We start from the raw sequence: 13483 nt of genomic DNA, 5'->3' as shown, positions 1-13483 counted from the left end.
GGGCTGCAGGAGGTTTGACAGGCATGTGAGCAGCAGAAGGTGGCTTTAATTTGGAGGGCAAAGGTACATGTTGCTGAGCAGGTGCTGTGTGACCTGGCAGGTGCAATGCCCTGTGTGGGAGCAGGTCATACAACAAGGTGATTAAAGGGAAGGATGGAGCTGTGAGGGGGAAGATGGCTGAGCCCACCTCACTCATCTGACAACAGCAAAGGGTCTCTATCACCCCTTTCCAGAAGACCTCAGGGTCAATTTTAACTCCAAAATCCTAATTCCACATGTATTGCTTCAAGCACCCAAGCCCTCTGCTGCCTCCATCCTCACTCCAGGTGCACCCACTGCAATTTGCTCAGCCTAAATATGCCCACCTTCCATGGAGGTGAGGAAAATCAGGGGGAATTTGAGTTTTAAACAGCTGTTTTAGCCCCTGATTTGTAGAAAAGACCAAAGAAAGTGCCTGTCTTAAACTGAAACCTTCCCTGAGGGAGCACATTATACAGGGGGAAAAAATCACCAAAAAAATCACAAAAAACCCACCAAAAAACCAAACCACCCAATAGTTGTTTTATAACTGTATTTTGGAGCATAATTAAATTCTCTTTGAAATCATCTCTGGTGTTAGGGAACAGGTCCATGCATTATTTAACTGTAACACAAACTGGGAGCGAGGGAGGACAGACAGGACCGACTTCACGACACTGAAGGAGCTGGGTGGGGGCTGCCAGTCCCAGCACGCACCACCACTGTCCTGCAAGCCCTGCCTGGGGTGTGCATCGACCCTGCCTGCTGCAGAAAAAACCCCTGTGATGGCAGGTCCCCAGAGGACCAGGATGAGATGTGACCCCAGCTGCAGCACATGGGAACCTGCTCAAGCAATGCTAAACCTCTTCCCAGGGAGTGCAGCATCACCTCTGTGCAAAAGACTGCTTCGTGGGGAACTGAAATAGGGGAAATCTGCCTGGCTGCCATCACAGCACAGACTGGTGCAAAGAAATTCTTGTCTAGGGAGCTGAGCATCAATCCTGCCCCGGTGCCATGGTGAGCTCTGCTACACACAGAGCCAGCCGTGCTCCACTGAGCACCAGGAGCCTTCAACTCTGATGCCTCACCAGCCTTTGGCCAGCTCAAGGTGTGTTCCTTCATTGCAGACAGCCCTGGATGGCTGCCCCTGCTGCAGGAGAGCCCTTTGTGTGCAGCTCTCAGATCCCAACAGGAGCAGGAGCCCAGCGTTGGTGCTGCTGGCTGAGAGAGGCCCCTTGCTGCAGCCAGCCAGTCCAACCCAGCACCTGCCTCCCCCAGAGTGGGTGCAGGCTGCCTGCCCAGCCCACAGCTCTGCTGGGTGTTTCCTGAACACAGCCCATTCCATGAGTGAAATCCTGCCCAAAGCAGCATCACTGGCAGCACATGTCCCTTCCCAAGAACCCTCTCCTTGTCCACATCCCATCACTGCCCTGAGCTGGGCTGGACCTGTCTCTTTGGGACCCTTCTGTTCTTTGCAGTGGGACTCTGTTTCCCTTCCCTGTTTTGATCCTATAATTTCCTTTTCATGCCCATGGGAGGTGGGATGTTCCTGGGTGATAAGGACCCTCAAACCTTAAATATGGATGGCAGGTTGATCTTGCCCAGGATGAGCTACCTGCCAGGCAAAGGTGCTCTCTCCAGAAAGGACGAGGCAGGAGGCTGTCACCTGGCATAACCTTCCCAGGGAGGTGACCTTGGCTCTCCTGCTGCTTTTCAGCTCAGGCAGAACAAAGCAGTCTTTTGTCCCTGCAGCTCATGGCTGGCTCCTTTAGTACCTGGGCATTTTCTGGATTCCTGGACTTCCCCAGCAACTCCAGAGCTACAGCTTGGACCAAAGAGACAACAGCTTTCTGCTCTCTCTGCTATACATCCCAGTTGAGACAGCCACGAGGATGGAGCTTTGGTCCAGCTGGGGCCTGAGCCAGATGTCCAGAAGTCTGTTCCTGGCCTTGCTGGAGAGGAGGTGTCAGCTCTGGCACCATGGACTTTGGATCAGAAAATAGAAATATACAGATATCGAAACAAGCTTGGGGTTTCTTGAGGAGTCCACGCTGATGAGCTGTCCCTGCCGAGGCGTCAGTCGATGGGGAAGGAGGCGGCTGGGACGGGCGCCCTGCGGAACAGCAGGCTGGAGCCACGGAACAGCTGCCCCTGAGGAGGAGAGCCCGGGGTCAGGGCAGCCTCAGACCGGCCCAGGGAGCTGCAGCTGTTTTAGCAGGGCCCCACTCCATGCCCATGGCAGGGCTGCAAGGCCTGGGCACCCTGGGCTGCTCTGAGGACAAAGTGAAGTTCCGGCCCCGTGGGTGCTGGAGTTGAGCATTTCCCCAGGTGTGACAGATGCAGAGGGGCACAGACTCTGCTGTGTGCAATGCACAGGATAAAAGCTCACAGGCTGCAAGCTCGGGGTGTGCAGTGGGCAGAGCAGCACTGCCATGCTGGTACCAGTGGCAGAACTGGAGGGACAGAAGCAGGCTACAGAGCACAGCAAGGATGCAGCACAGGCACTTTTTTGGGGAATTCTGCAGACTTGGGAAAGGAGCAGAGGGAGCCCAAAGCCCCGTGTGTGCCTTGCTCCCTCACCTGAGCACTGAGGTACCTCCAGCAGTGGATCCAGGATGCAAAGACAGGAGCGTAGGGAGGGAGGCCTGCACGCAACCTGCACGGCAACAGGAACAGCTGAGGTGGATGTGTCACCTTACCCACACAGGTAACAGAAGAGCAGCAGGAAGTGTGAATGAGGACACGGGGACAGTGTCCACACCGGGCTGGCAGCCAAGTGACAGCTCCTTATTTACAATGCAGCAGATCTGTAATTTAATTACCCCTGGAGTGCACAAACAAGGAGCGTTACCTGGAGACTTTGAGAGTCCAGGACCGTATCTACACCTTCAAAAGCCAGCAGATACTGAGAAAACATGGCACCACACTTGGATCCCGTTCCCATGAGCAAAAATGAAGAGCAGGGTGATTGGGAAGGCAAGCTTGGTCCTGCTCCTGTCTGCTCCCATGGCTGCCATAAGAGCTCTGCTTCCCTCGTGCTGCTCCCTGGAGCCAGCACTGTCCCTTTGATCCCTGTGTCCCCAGCTCAGCTCAGATGTGACCACACCACCACAACTCTCCCGATTTCTCACCACCTGAGCTTTTCTGCTGCTCGTGTCTGTGCCCTCTGATCTAAAATTATAAGCAACCTGGGACAGGAAACGAGCCAGCTCTGCGAGGTGCCACAGAGTTTACGGGGGCTGGAGGAAAGCTTTACGGTCGTTAGCAGCCCATTCAGACAACAAGGGGCTGCAAGAAAGGAAGGGAAAGCTTTAGATCTCAGTGTGAAGGACATACCCACAGTTGTTCACTGCCATGAGATCTCCCACAAGAAGGAACGGGTAGGTCAGCATGCTCACAGCGATCTGAAAGCACAGAAAACCAGCAGCCTCTCTAACGCTCCCCATGTCAAAAACGCTATTTCCAGCTTTTGCACGTTAGCAGAATTATCCTTGGATAAGGGATGTCAAGTACAGACCAGCCTGTGTCCCCAGAGCACGAGCTCTCAGCCCAGAGGTGGCAGGAGGAGGGGAAAGGACACAGCAGCTGCCTACATACCCCCATCACGAACTTGGTGTAGCTCCGGATCACCGAGGCCTGGCTGAACTGCAGAGAGAAACCAAAGGTGTTGTGGGGATGCCAGCATGGGGATGACACCAGGCTGGCAGTGTCACATATGACACTCCCTGAACCTGAGGAGAGGGGCAAGGGAGGAGGCAGAAAGCAACAGAGAGCGGCTGCATTCCAGCTGAGAGTCTGGGAAGGCATTTGGGGAACTGTAATCCCCCAAAGTGCAGGTGAAGCACAGCCCTGAGCAGACACAGAGCCTCCAGCACTCTCAGGGAGGTCCCCAAAGCCTGGGGTCTGTATTAAATCAGCCCCTGCTCCCCAGTAACTCCTCCCCACTGCAGGTGCTTGGTGCAGACCCCAGGCACCTTCAGGCACTTCCACTCACGTTGTCATCCACAGCGTAGGTGTTGATGAAGTGAGCCAGGAGGTTGCAGCACCAGAGGAAGATGACATCCCCCAGGATGTGAGGGACTAACCCACTGCAAGGGCAAAAAGAGGGGTGTGAGGTGCAGGAGGGTCCCAGTGCCACCTCCTGAGATGCCCAGCCCTCCTTCCCTCCACCAGCTCAGAGGAACTCCACTCCCCCAAAATGAAATTTTTACTTCAGGAGGAACTGAAAAGGGAGATTTCAGGGAAGAGCTCTCAGCCTTAAAACTTGGTACACGTACTGCTCTGGCTGGAAAGTTTTTGGGATCTGGTTTTTGGGCATGACTCAATACCCCTTGTTCTATCCAAAATCCCTTCTTGGCCCAACTACTGCTGAGAAACCCAAATGAGACACGGATGAAGTGGTTTCCATTTCTGAAGATGCTCTTTTGGATGCAGAATGAGAAGTTCATCTCTTTGTGGAATATCCCTTTTAGAAATCAAAATGAGAGAGATTGTTCCTGCACAACCTGCTCCACTGCAAAGTGGGAGTAACTGGGGGAACACTGATTTTTCCCAGTCCCTGCTGCCCCCAGGAGCACAGTTCTTTGGTTAATGCCTCCCACTGACACACTGGAGCTCCCAGCAGCACCAGCACTGCCAGCTTTTGCAGATAATAGCACTAAAATTTTACAGAATATTCCAGAGGGCTTCTCCAGTTTGTTGGTGCTTCTGCAGCATCTGCTGCAGTAGTGCAGGGTTTCCTGCTTTTGCAGAGGTTGTTCCATTGCAAAAGGATCCAGGTGTGTGTCAAACCTGTGTTTCACCAGCAGATGTGGTCAGTTCTGAAAAGGAGCCTGTCAAGAGCCACAGGAGTGTTTGCTGAGCTGGAAAGGGTCACCTTCAGGCACATTAATCTGACTCTTTTGTTTCTTCCCAAACACAATGCTGCCTCCTCAGAGCAAGGGACCAGTTTGTTTCCTGCTGTGGTTGCTGCAGCAGCAGAGCAGCAACTGGGACTGGTTTTGGGAACAACCTGTGCATTGTTAAGGCCCCAGCAGCCCTGTGGATGCAGCTGAGGTCTCAGGGGCCAGGCACAGCAGAAACCTTCAACAGAAGATTCACTGGCTTCAAAGATGTGATACATGAGAGCAGCAGACTGGACAAAGAAATCAAAGCTCTCTGGCCCCAAAGAGATGCTCTGCTTTGTGTTTGGCTTTCAGCCTTTGTAAAAACCATCCTTTCTCTAACTCAAAGTTAAGTCTGAAGCTCCTGAGCTGCTGAGATACAACAGAGTCTAATAAATTCCAGAAGCAAAGGGCTGGGCCAGGGCAGCCCCATAAGGAAAACCTCACCCAACTGTTGATAGGGAGTCAGACTGTTTATTCCACTTCCAATAAGGATCCCATCCCTTTCTCCCCTCCAAAGTAATGACAGCTGCTGGCCCTGAGCTGGATGACTGGAAACCAGGGGTCTGAGAGCTGCAGAAAGCAACCAAAAAAAGCCAACAAGCCAAAGGCATCAAGCCTGTAAATCCCTCCTGGAATTCCAGCACTGCCTTTACTACTATTGACATAAAAAAAGTGAGTGCTGCAATTCTCACACCTGCTGAGATGTCCAAGATCTGAACTGGGAGTATCTCTGGAAGGTGATGAAAAGCTGGAATAGCAGCAGGCAGAGGAGGAAGCCTGAATGATGTACAGTAACCAACAGCAGAAACCCCAGTGCAAGGGACCTGGTACAAGCCATCCTTGAGCTGACCATGCCCAGCACCTTTGAAGCTCAGGGAACACCTTCCTGGGCTGTCAGGAGCCTGCTGCAGATATGAGGGAAAGGGAGATAAATCCATCCTTGAAAAGTCTTTATCTCTAGCCAGGCACACACCCAGAGAGTGCGTGCCACTGTTATTGCTGGGGGTGGTTATAAGGCATGAGAAACAAGTGCACTGCCATGATTTTAGGGCAGTGGATGTGCTGGGATTGCACCAGGGCTGAGAGGAGAAAACCAGCAGTCTGGTCCTTCAGATGCACTTTGTGCTCCCCTCACAGCAGTGGGACTTCCTAAGAGGGTTATAGAGCATGTAGAACTTCAGAGCCCTCCTGAGACAATTTGGGTTGTGTTAAAGCCTTTCTTGAGAACCATTAAGTTTCACTAGGCTACCAGCAGTGCTTATTTTATGTGGATGGAAGAGAATGTGGCAGCTTCTTTCAGATCACTTCCCTGAGAGGTGGAGGGTTGTGAGCAGCCTGCTCCAGCCATGCCCCACTCACAGGGACCATCCCAGAGCATCATGTATTTAGTGGAGCAGATGTGGAGCTGCACAGCTCAGCTGAGAAGCTGTGGGCTGCCAAATGAAGAAGCAGTGGCACTCAGTGGGTGGGGTCTTTGCAGATCCCTGGCCATTTCTTCTTGGAGGAGGACAGGGTGAGACCCCCTGTGATTGCTTTCCTCTTCCTCATGCATTCAGGTTTCATCTGGAGGCCCATATTTTGTGACTGCAGAGTCAAAGGCATCCTGAAAAGCCCTACTGAAATTCCAGAGCTGCCTTTACTATTATTGACATAATAAAGTGAGTTATCTCCCGACCACGAGCAGACACAGCAGGTGGTTTTGCTTTTATGAAGATGTGAAAAAGAAAGGCAGGAAGCATTAATTAAAGGTTCAAGCAAAAAGGTGCCCACTAAACTTCCATTTCAGTGATGCATCAATTTGCCACGCTCTGTAAGCAGCTGGAAACACCTTTCAGCTCCTCCTGACCCAGGTACCACCACACTCCAAGCACACAGGTAAACCTGCTCATTACAAGCACCCACGGTGCTCTGCAGAGGAATATGCTCCTTATCCGGGCTCTGGCTTTCATTTCAACAAGGGAACTTATTGTTGCACTTGATCTTGGTGCCTGTTGCACAAACAAATGCTTTAAATGGCCCTTCACTGAAACACAAAGAAGCACCAAGGGAAAACTAACGGTAAGAAAAAAATACAGCTTTCTCTGGGCTCTGAAGGTTTGATTGAAGATAAGATCTGGGGCAATCTTAATGGTCAAACTGGAATGCTGTCAAAGGCACAGATTTAATCGTGGGAGTGATGTGGGAGTCCCTTGGTCAGACAAGGTTTCAGCTCAGTGTGACTCCAGCTGGGGGTGGCAGAGCTGCCGGCAGAGCCATCAGCGCCTTCAGGCTACGGGAGAAAGCATTTAAACAACAACTCACGTACACAAAGAATCCCAGGATCCCTTCTTCCTTAAATATCCTGCCAATGGCACTGAACACACCGCTGCCAAGAAAGGAAAAGAGCTGTGAGTGTGCAGAGTTGTTCCACCTCTGCTCTGTGCAGCTTCACATGCATCCTGCAGGCCCCAGCCACGGCAGAGCCTCCCCAGCCACCATTCCAGCAGAAGGCAGCTTGTTCTGCCTGTTGCCCTCAGACCAAGCAGGTTGGAGGGAAGGAAGGTCGTGTGTGTACTCTGCCAGTCTGCAGTGACACCTGGAAGAACACCCAACCTGCACATAGCTGTTCAGTGCTGAAGGTACAAGAGCTCTGTGAGGCCTTGTGAGTGGGCACAGATGTTGTGTGATATGGTTTGATTTGGCTGATTCTAAGCCCAAGAACCCTGTCCTGCCTTTGGGAACTTGAGCTGGCTGTTGTGAGCTGGCTGCAATCCTGTCTAGCGTGCCTCCATGTTGCTCCACAGGCAGTTTTGCCCTGCAGAGAGGCAGCTGGTACTGCAAAAGGCTTGGAAAAATTTTACAGACTAAGCAGGGCTGCAGCAAAGCCTTGTGATATCCACTCTGCCTCCCTGCTGCCTTCCCTTTCCATTAACAGTCAAAGAAAAAGGCAGGAGACTCGTTGTGTGATCAGCAAGGGGTGATACAGCCCCAAACCCCCACGGGCACAAGGTGGAACAGAGGCACGTCAGGGACAGAGCCAGCCTTCCCACATTCCTTCAAGGCCCAGTCACCCACCTTCTAAGCACAGCTCAGATTCACTTTTCAGTCTCTCAAGCCTCCTGGATAACCCTATCCCCCACCATGGCATGGGAGCCACCATCAAGTTTCATTAGGCTACCAGCAGTGTTTATTTTATGTGGATGGAAGGGAATGTGGTGGCTTCTTTCAGATCACTTCCCTGGAAGGTGGAGGGTTGTGAGCAGCCTGTTCCAGCCATGCCCCGCTCACAGGGACCATCCCAGAGCATCCTATATTTGATCTGGGGTCAGCACCTGGCACCCCTGGCCCCAGACCCTTCCCAGCTGCAGCCACTCACCTGTATTTGACTTCCCGGCCTACGAACTGGACCATGCAGCGCATGGAGATCACTGGGAGGAAAGAAACACAAGGCTGATAGACAAACAAATCCAGTTTGGGCTGTACTGGATGTGAAGGAAAATGAAAAATGACCCTTCTGCTCTCCCTCAACTCACAGCATCTCCAGCTCCTCTCAGTGGTCATCAGCACTGCAAGACTCATTAGAAACTGGGGCCTTTCCTGAGCCTGTAAGTGGTGGGAAGGATTTCAGAGGATCACAGAGAGGTTTGGGTTGGAAGGAACCTGATTGATCATCTTTTTCCAAACCCCCTGGCATGGGGAGGGACACCTTCCGCTCTCCCAGGTTGCTCTAAGCCCCCTCCAGCCTGGCCTTGGACACTTCCAGGGATCCAGGGGCAGCCACAGCTGCTCTGGGCACCCTGTGCCAGGGCCTGCCCACCCTGACAGAGGATTTCTTCCCAATATCCCATCTAACCCTGCCCTCTGGCAGTGGGAAGCCATTCCCTGTGTCCTGTCTCTCCGTGCCCTCGTCCAAAGTCCCTCTCCAGCTCTCCTGGAGCCCCTTTAGGCACTGGAAAGCTGCTACTGGCCCTAACCCCAATGGGATTTCTAGGACAAGGTCCTGGATGACTGGGAAGAGAGAAACTCATTGCTCAGCTGTGTTAGTGCCTGAAGGCAAACCCCAGCATCAGCCTCCTATGATACAGAAGTATGGTAAGAATCATCCCCCTGAGTGTGCAGGGTTTGGGGTGATGCCAGTCTGGATGGGGCTGCCAGCCAGGGGACAGGACTCACCGTGCAGCGGGTGTGAGACAACCCGGGACACACACTGCATCATCATCTCGTGGGATGTCTGGGAAGGGAGGAGAACACACCTGTGAGAAAAGCTGTGCTGCTCCTCCTGCACAGCCCAGGCCCTTCCCCTCAGAGTGGGGAAACATGTTTTGGGTCCCTCTCTTGAGATTTGTTCTTGTGGTAAACTTCGACTCCTGTGAATTATTTAATAGATGGACACAGAATGACCACTAAACTGATAGACAAACAAATCCACAAACTTCTCACCACAAACTTCTCACCCCAGATTCTCTCCAAGTAATCTCACCCACGTCCCCAGGGATGTGCCCAACCACTCATGACTGGGCAATATCCACTTCTCACCTCTCTGACCACTTTCCTAAGTGAAGTTTTCACATCATCCCTGTTAGACACGTGCTCCATGTCTTCCAGTGGAAAAGCCTGAGTGGGGAGGGAAGCAACATGCTCAGAACTGATGGAAATGCTGACCAACAATGTCTGAGGACAGGGGGAAACCACAAAAAGCTGTGCTCTAGATGCAAGGACAAGACAACCAGGCAAAAAGAACACAGGAGAAGAAAGAATGGAAAGTAAAATAGAGGAATAGCAGAGTCACAAAACTGCTGACAGAGGATACAAGGCACAGAGATGCCAAATCAAATTAAAAAGGTTTATAAATTAAAAAATACTTCAGGGGTAAGGGCACTGGAGGACTATTCCCTTAGGAGATGGAGAGGGATGGGTGCATCAGTCTTCCTGTGCAGCCCTTGCTGCAGAAGCACTGACCCTGCAGGTGACTAACGGAGAGAGAAGCTGACCTTTACCTTCTTCACACTCCCCCTGGTGATGGTTGATAAAGTGCTTGAGATGAGGCGAGGAGTCAGGCCACGGAAGAGGCCTCTCTTCCCATCCACTTCCACGATGTGTCTGGCTGGGTGGGACAACACCAGGCTGCTGTCAGTTGGGAAGGGGACAGTGCCTGGAGAGCAGCCCAAACAGCCCCAGGGTTCAGCTGAAACCATGCCAGGCTCAGCTGGGCAGGGCAGCCACTCCACGGCCCCACAGTAAGTGATTTATTGTAACAGTACTAAAGAAACTTCATACTGGAGGACAAGAATTCTTACTGTCATCTGCCTATTCTGGAAGGACAGCTCCAATATTTTGGGCTACTGTTTGTCTTTTGATGGTTTTGCTCACCTGAAAGGGCTCCAAGGGAGTTTGGACTGAACCAGGCAGGGGGGATCATCCCAGGTGCTCTGTGCTGTCACCTCCTCCCTCCACCCCAGGAAGGTCTGACTCGGGGTTCATATGGACCTCACAAACCCATGTTCAGTTCCTGCCCCACCACCTTCTCCCAGGCAAACTTCCTCAGGTCTCTAGTTGCAAAAAAAAAAAAAGCTCAGAGATCCCATTTCTCCCACATATAACAAGGTGGGATAAGACCCACTATGTGCTGGTGGCTACTGACTGCTCCTGGCCCCTCCCTGTGCTGTCCAAGCAAAGCCAGGTGGGCTCTGCACCTCTCCATCACCAACACTGCCCATCTCTTTGGAAATTGCATCTTCCAAAGGGCAGCACTGGAGTATTTCCAGCCCTGGGTGTCCCAGGATGGGCTTCCAGGGCTCTCATCCTGCTCCTGTGCTGATTCCACCCTATGGATAACACTGGCTGATTTTGGGATTGGCCCAGTCAGCTGTCAGCTGTGCATTCCCCTTCCCCACAGCAAACCTGCTCTGACAGCAGGTCACAAAGTATTCACCCACCTCTCCATGCTTCTCCATCCACAAAAAGAGGAAAATACTAATTTTTTTTGTTCTAAACATATAACCTGCCCTTTTCTTGGTATTTCTGTCCCTTTAGGGCTCCATCTACAACACAAATGAGCAGGGCAGGGGGCAGGTTATTCCAGGGCTGTTTTGGAGCAGAAGGAAAGTATTTTGCAACCTCCAAAACACACAAAAACCTCCTGCAACAAGCCTACAGCACCTAAAACCCCCCAAACCCCTCCACCACAGTGCAAACACAGAGCAATGTGCCACAGGAACACGATGCAGCACCAACACCACCCTGTCCCCAGCAACAGGTACATAAATCTGACAGCCTTGCAAGGAGTTGTGGTGGTTTATGTCTCACTGCAGCCTTGGGATGACCCCAAGGGGATGTGGGAGTGCTGCTGGGGGTCAGCTCAGGCTGCCTGGCAGCTCCCAGCCCCGATTCCTCGAGGGCAGGACCTCGTGGTGCCGGGGAGGGACAGTCACTCACCGTAGGTGAAGAAGCCAGGCATGTACAGGACCTTCCTTCCCAGCACATTTCTTCCAATGGTTGGAGGCAGTGGCTCATGGCCAACCTGAGACAGAAAGCTCGTGAGCAGGTCTCTGTCCTGGTGTTGCCAAAGTCCCTGGGATGAACAGGATTGATCCCAGCATCCCCCCGTCACTCTCAGGCACTCCTTTCCTCTTTTGGGGCCCCTAGGTTACAGGGGGTCCTCCACCCTCCCATTTTGGGGGGTCCCTGTTACTGAGAGGGTTTTGGTGCTTCCTATCCCTCCTTGTATGGGAGGCCCCATGGCAGAGGGGTAATTTTATAGGGGTTCCCAGTGGGTGTCCCCATTCCCTGGCATAGGAGGGGTCCCAACACCCCACTGCAAAGGAGCCCCCACTGTATGGGGGCCTCACCCCTCCATTATATGGTGTCCCTTATCCCCTATATAGGGTGCCCCTGTTGTAGAAGGCATCCTCACCCTCCTATTATACAGGACCCCACTTTTATACAGGCTCCACCAGTGTATAGGGGATCCCATTCCCTTACATATGGAGCACTCCATTACCCAGATGTCCCTCATTCTTTAAGTGCTATGGGGGTCCCATTATAATGGGGGGGCTGCCTGTACAGTGACCCCCAGGGCATGGAGGCCTCCATAGGGGCATGAACCAGGAATCCACTTCCACAAGTGACACTGGGGTCCCAATCCCCATCACACACAGGGACTACTACACCCTGTTACACATGGGGGTCCCCCATTCTATAGGTGACCCCATTCTGTAGAATGCCCACATTGCACAGGGGGTCCCACTGTAATGAGGGGCTGTATATATACATACATACATATATATATATATAAAAAATATAATATATACACACACACATACATACATATATATCTACATATATATACATATATATATATATATATATATATATATATATATATATATATATATATATATATATATATATATATATATATATATATATATATATATATATATATATATATATATATATATATATATATATATATATATATATATATATATATATATATATATATACACACACATATATATATATAGCCCTAGCACATGGGGGTTTCCATAGGGGCCCTGCAGGAATCCAGCTGCTCCCGTTGTACCGGGGTCCCGATGCCCCGTTACCCACGGGACCCCATCCCGTTAATTACACCGAGCTCCCCCCTTCCACAGGTGCCCCCCGTGCTATAGGTGCCCGCACGGCACAGGGGGCCCCGTTATACAGGGGCAGGGCTGTACACACACTGACCCCCAGCGCACGGAGGCCTCCACGGCAGCGTCACCCAGAAATCCTCCCGTTATCCCGGAGTCGCCACCCCCGTTACACACCGGACTCCCCCCGCACCGTCCCGCTCCCCCCCGAGCGGACCTGCACGAGCAGCTTGACGTAGAGCAGCGGGTGGCTGGCGGCGGCGAGCCCCGCGCCCAGCAGCACGAACAGGCCCTCGGCGCCCTCAGGCCCCGCCGCGTCCGCCGCGCCCCCGCCAGGCGGCGACAGCGGGGCCGCCATGGCTCGCGCGTCACCGCGCCGCGCGCCGGCCGCCACCACCGCCGCGCCGGGCGGGGGAGGAACCGCGGCGGGAGGAACCATTGCGGAGGGGAGGGGAGCCCGGCATGAGGGGCGGCGATGGCGGCGGGGAGAGAGGGGCGGGAGAGGCGGGAAAGGGAGAAGGTTTTTAGGGGTTCGTGGAGTTGGGTGTTAGTGCCTGACCGGGTTTGTGAGCACACGGCCGAGGGGTTTGGGGAGAGAGAGGAGAGGAGAGGAGAAAAGAGAAAAGAGAAAAAAAAATAAAAGAAGAGAGAGAAGAGGAAAGGAGCTCTCCAGTCCCGGTTGCAGCACTGGTCTGGCTGATGGGATGGATGTCCAGGCTCCTGGGGCACAAGCTCTGGGACGGGTTGTTTCTCAGATTGTTTCTCATGCACTGTGCACTGTCTCAGACCTTTCTGTTAAAGTGTTGCCGTGCCTCCACATGGGCCTTTCTCCAGCCACGTCGTGTTCTTTCTCACGGCTATCACCAACAACCCTTGTGGTTGTTACCAGCAGTCCTCGGCTGGCCCCGCAGCCGTGCAGCTGTTGGTGTTTGGGGCAGACACACCGGCCCTAGCTGGGCACCAGGC

The 13483-nt window shown here is 52.7% G+C and overlaps 1 protein-coding gene across 3 annotated transcripts; it reads right to left on the bottom strand.

Moving 5' to 3' along the window:
- Positions 1-557: 557 nt before the first annotated feature.
- MTCH1 (mitochondrial carrier 1) lies at positions 558-12893 on the bottom strand. 3 transcript variants are annotated; one of them, XM_041422789.1, is made up of 13 exons: positions 12735-12781; positions 11319-11403; positions 10254-10432; positions 9875-9987; positions 9420-9497; positions 9057-9114; positions 8260-8311; positions 7210-7269; positions 4013-4106; positions 3616-3663; positions 3355-3422; positions 2599-2674; positions 558-2169 (listed from the first exon to the last, which is right to left on the bottom strand). In XM_041422789.1, the coding sequence occupies exons 3-13, from the start codon at positions 10300-10302 to the stop codon at positions 2095-2097; spliced, it is 771 nt and encodes a 256-aa protein (XP_041278723.1). In that variant the 5' UTR covers positions 10303-10432; positions 11319-11403; positions 12735-12781; the 3' UTR covers positions 558-2094. The 3 variants fall into 3 exon arrangements, with proteins under 3 accessions (XP_041278723.1, XP_041278724.1, XP_041278722.1); XM_041422790.1 differs by having other exon boundaries at positions 9881-9987; positions 12735-12778; XM_041422788.1 differs by lacking the exon at positions 10254-10432 and having other exon boundaries at positions 9881-9987; positions 12735-12893.
- Between the last annotated feature and the right edge of the window lie 590 nt (positions 12894-13483).

Source organism: Onychostruthus taczanowskii, unplaced genomic scaffold (genome assembly GCF_017590055.1).
Source record: "Onychostruthus taczanowskii isolate IOZ18803 unplaced genomic scaffold, ASM1759005v1 scaffold74, whole genome shotgun sequence".
Lineage (NCBI taxonomy): Eukaryota > Metazoa > Chordata > Aves > Passeriformes > Passeridae > Onychostruthus > Onychostruthus taczanowskii.
The sequence above is the reverse complement of the archived record's forward strand: the minus strand, read 5'-3'. Positions and strand labels throughout refer to the sequence as shown.

Coding starts and splice junctions, on each gene's coding strand:
- MTCH1 (XM_041422788.1), bottom strand. CDS start 12,875: ATGGCGGCCCCGCTGTCGCCGCCTGGCGGGGGCGCGGCGGACGCGGCG. Junction 9,115..9,419: donor TTAGGAAAGTGGTCAGAGAG/GTGAGAAGTGGA, acceptor CTCCCTTCCCAG/ACATCCCACGAGATGATGAT. Junction 3,423..3,615: donor ACACCAAGTTCGTGATGGGG/GTATGTAGGCAG, acceptor CTGTGCTTTCAG/ATCGCTGTGAGCATGCTGAC.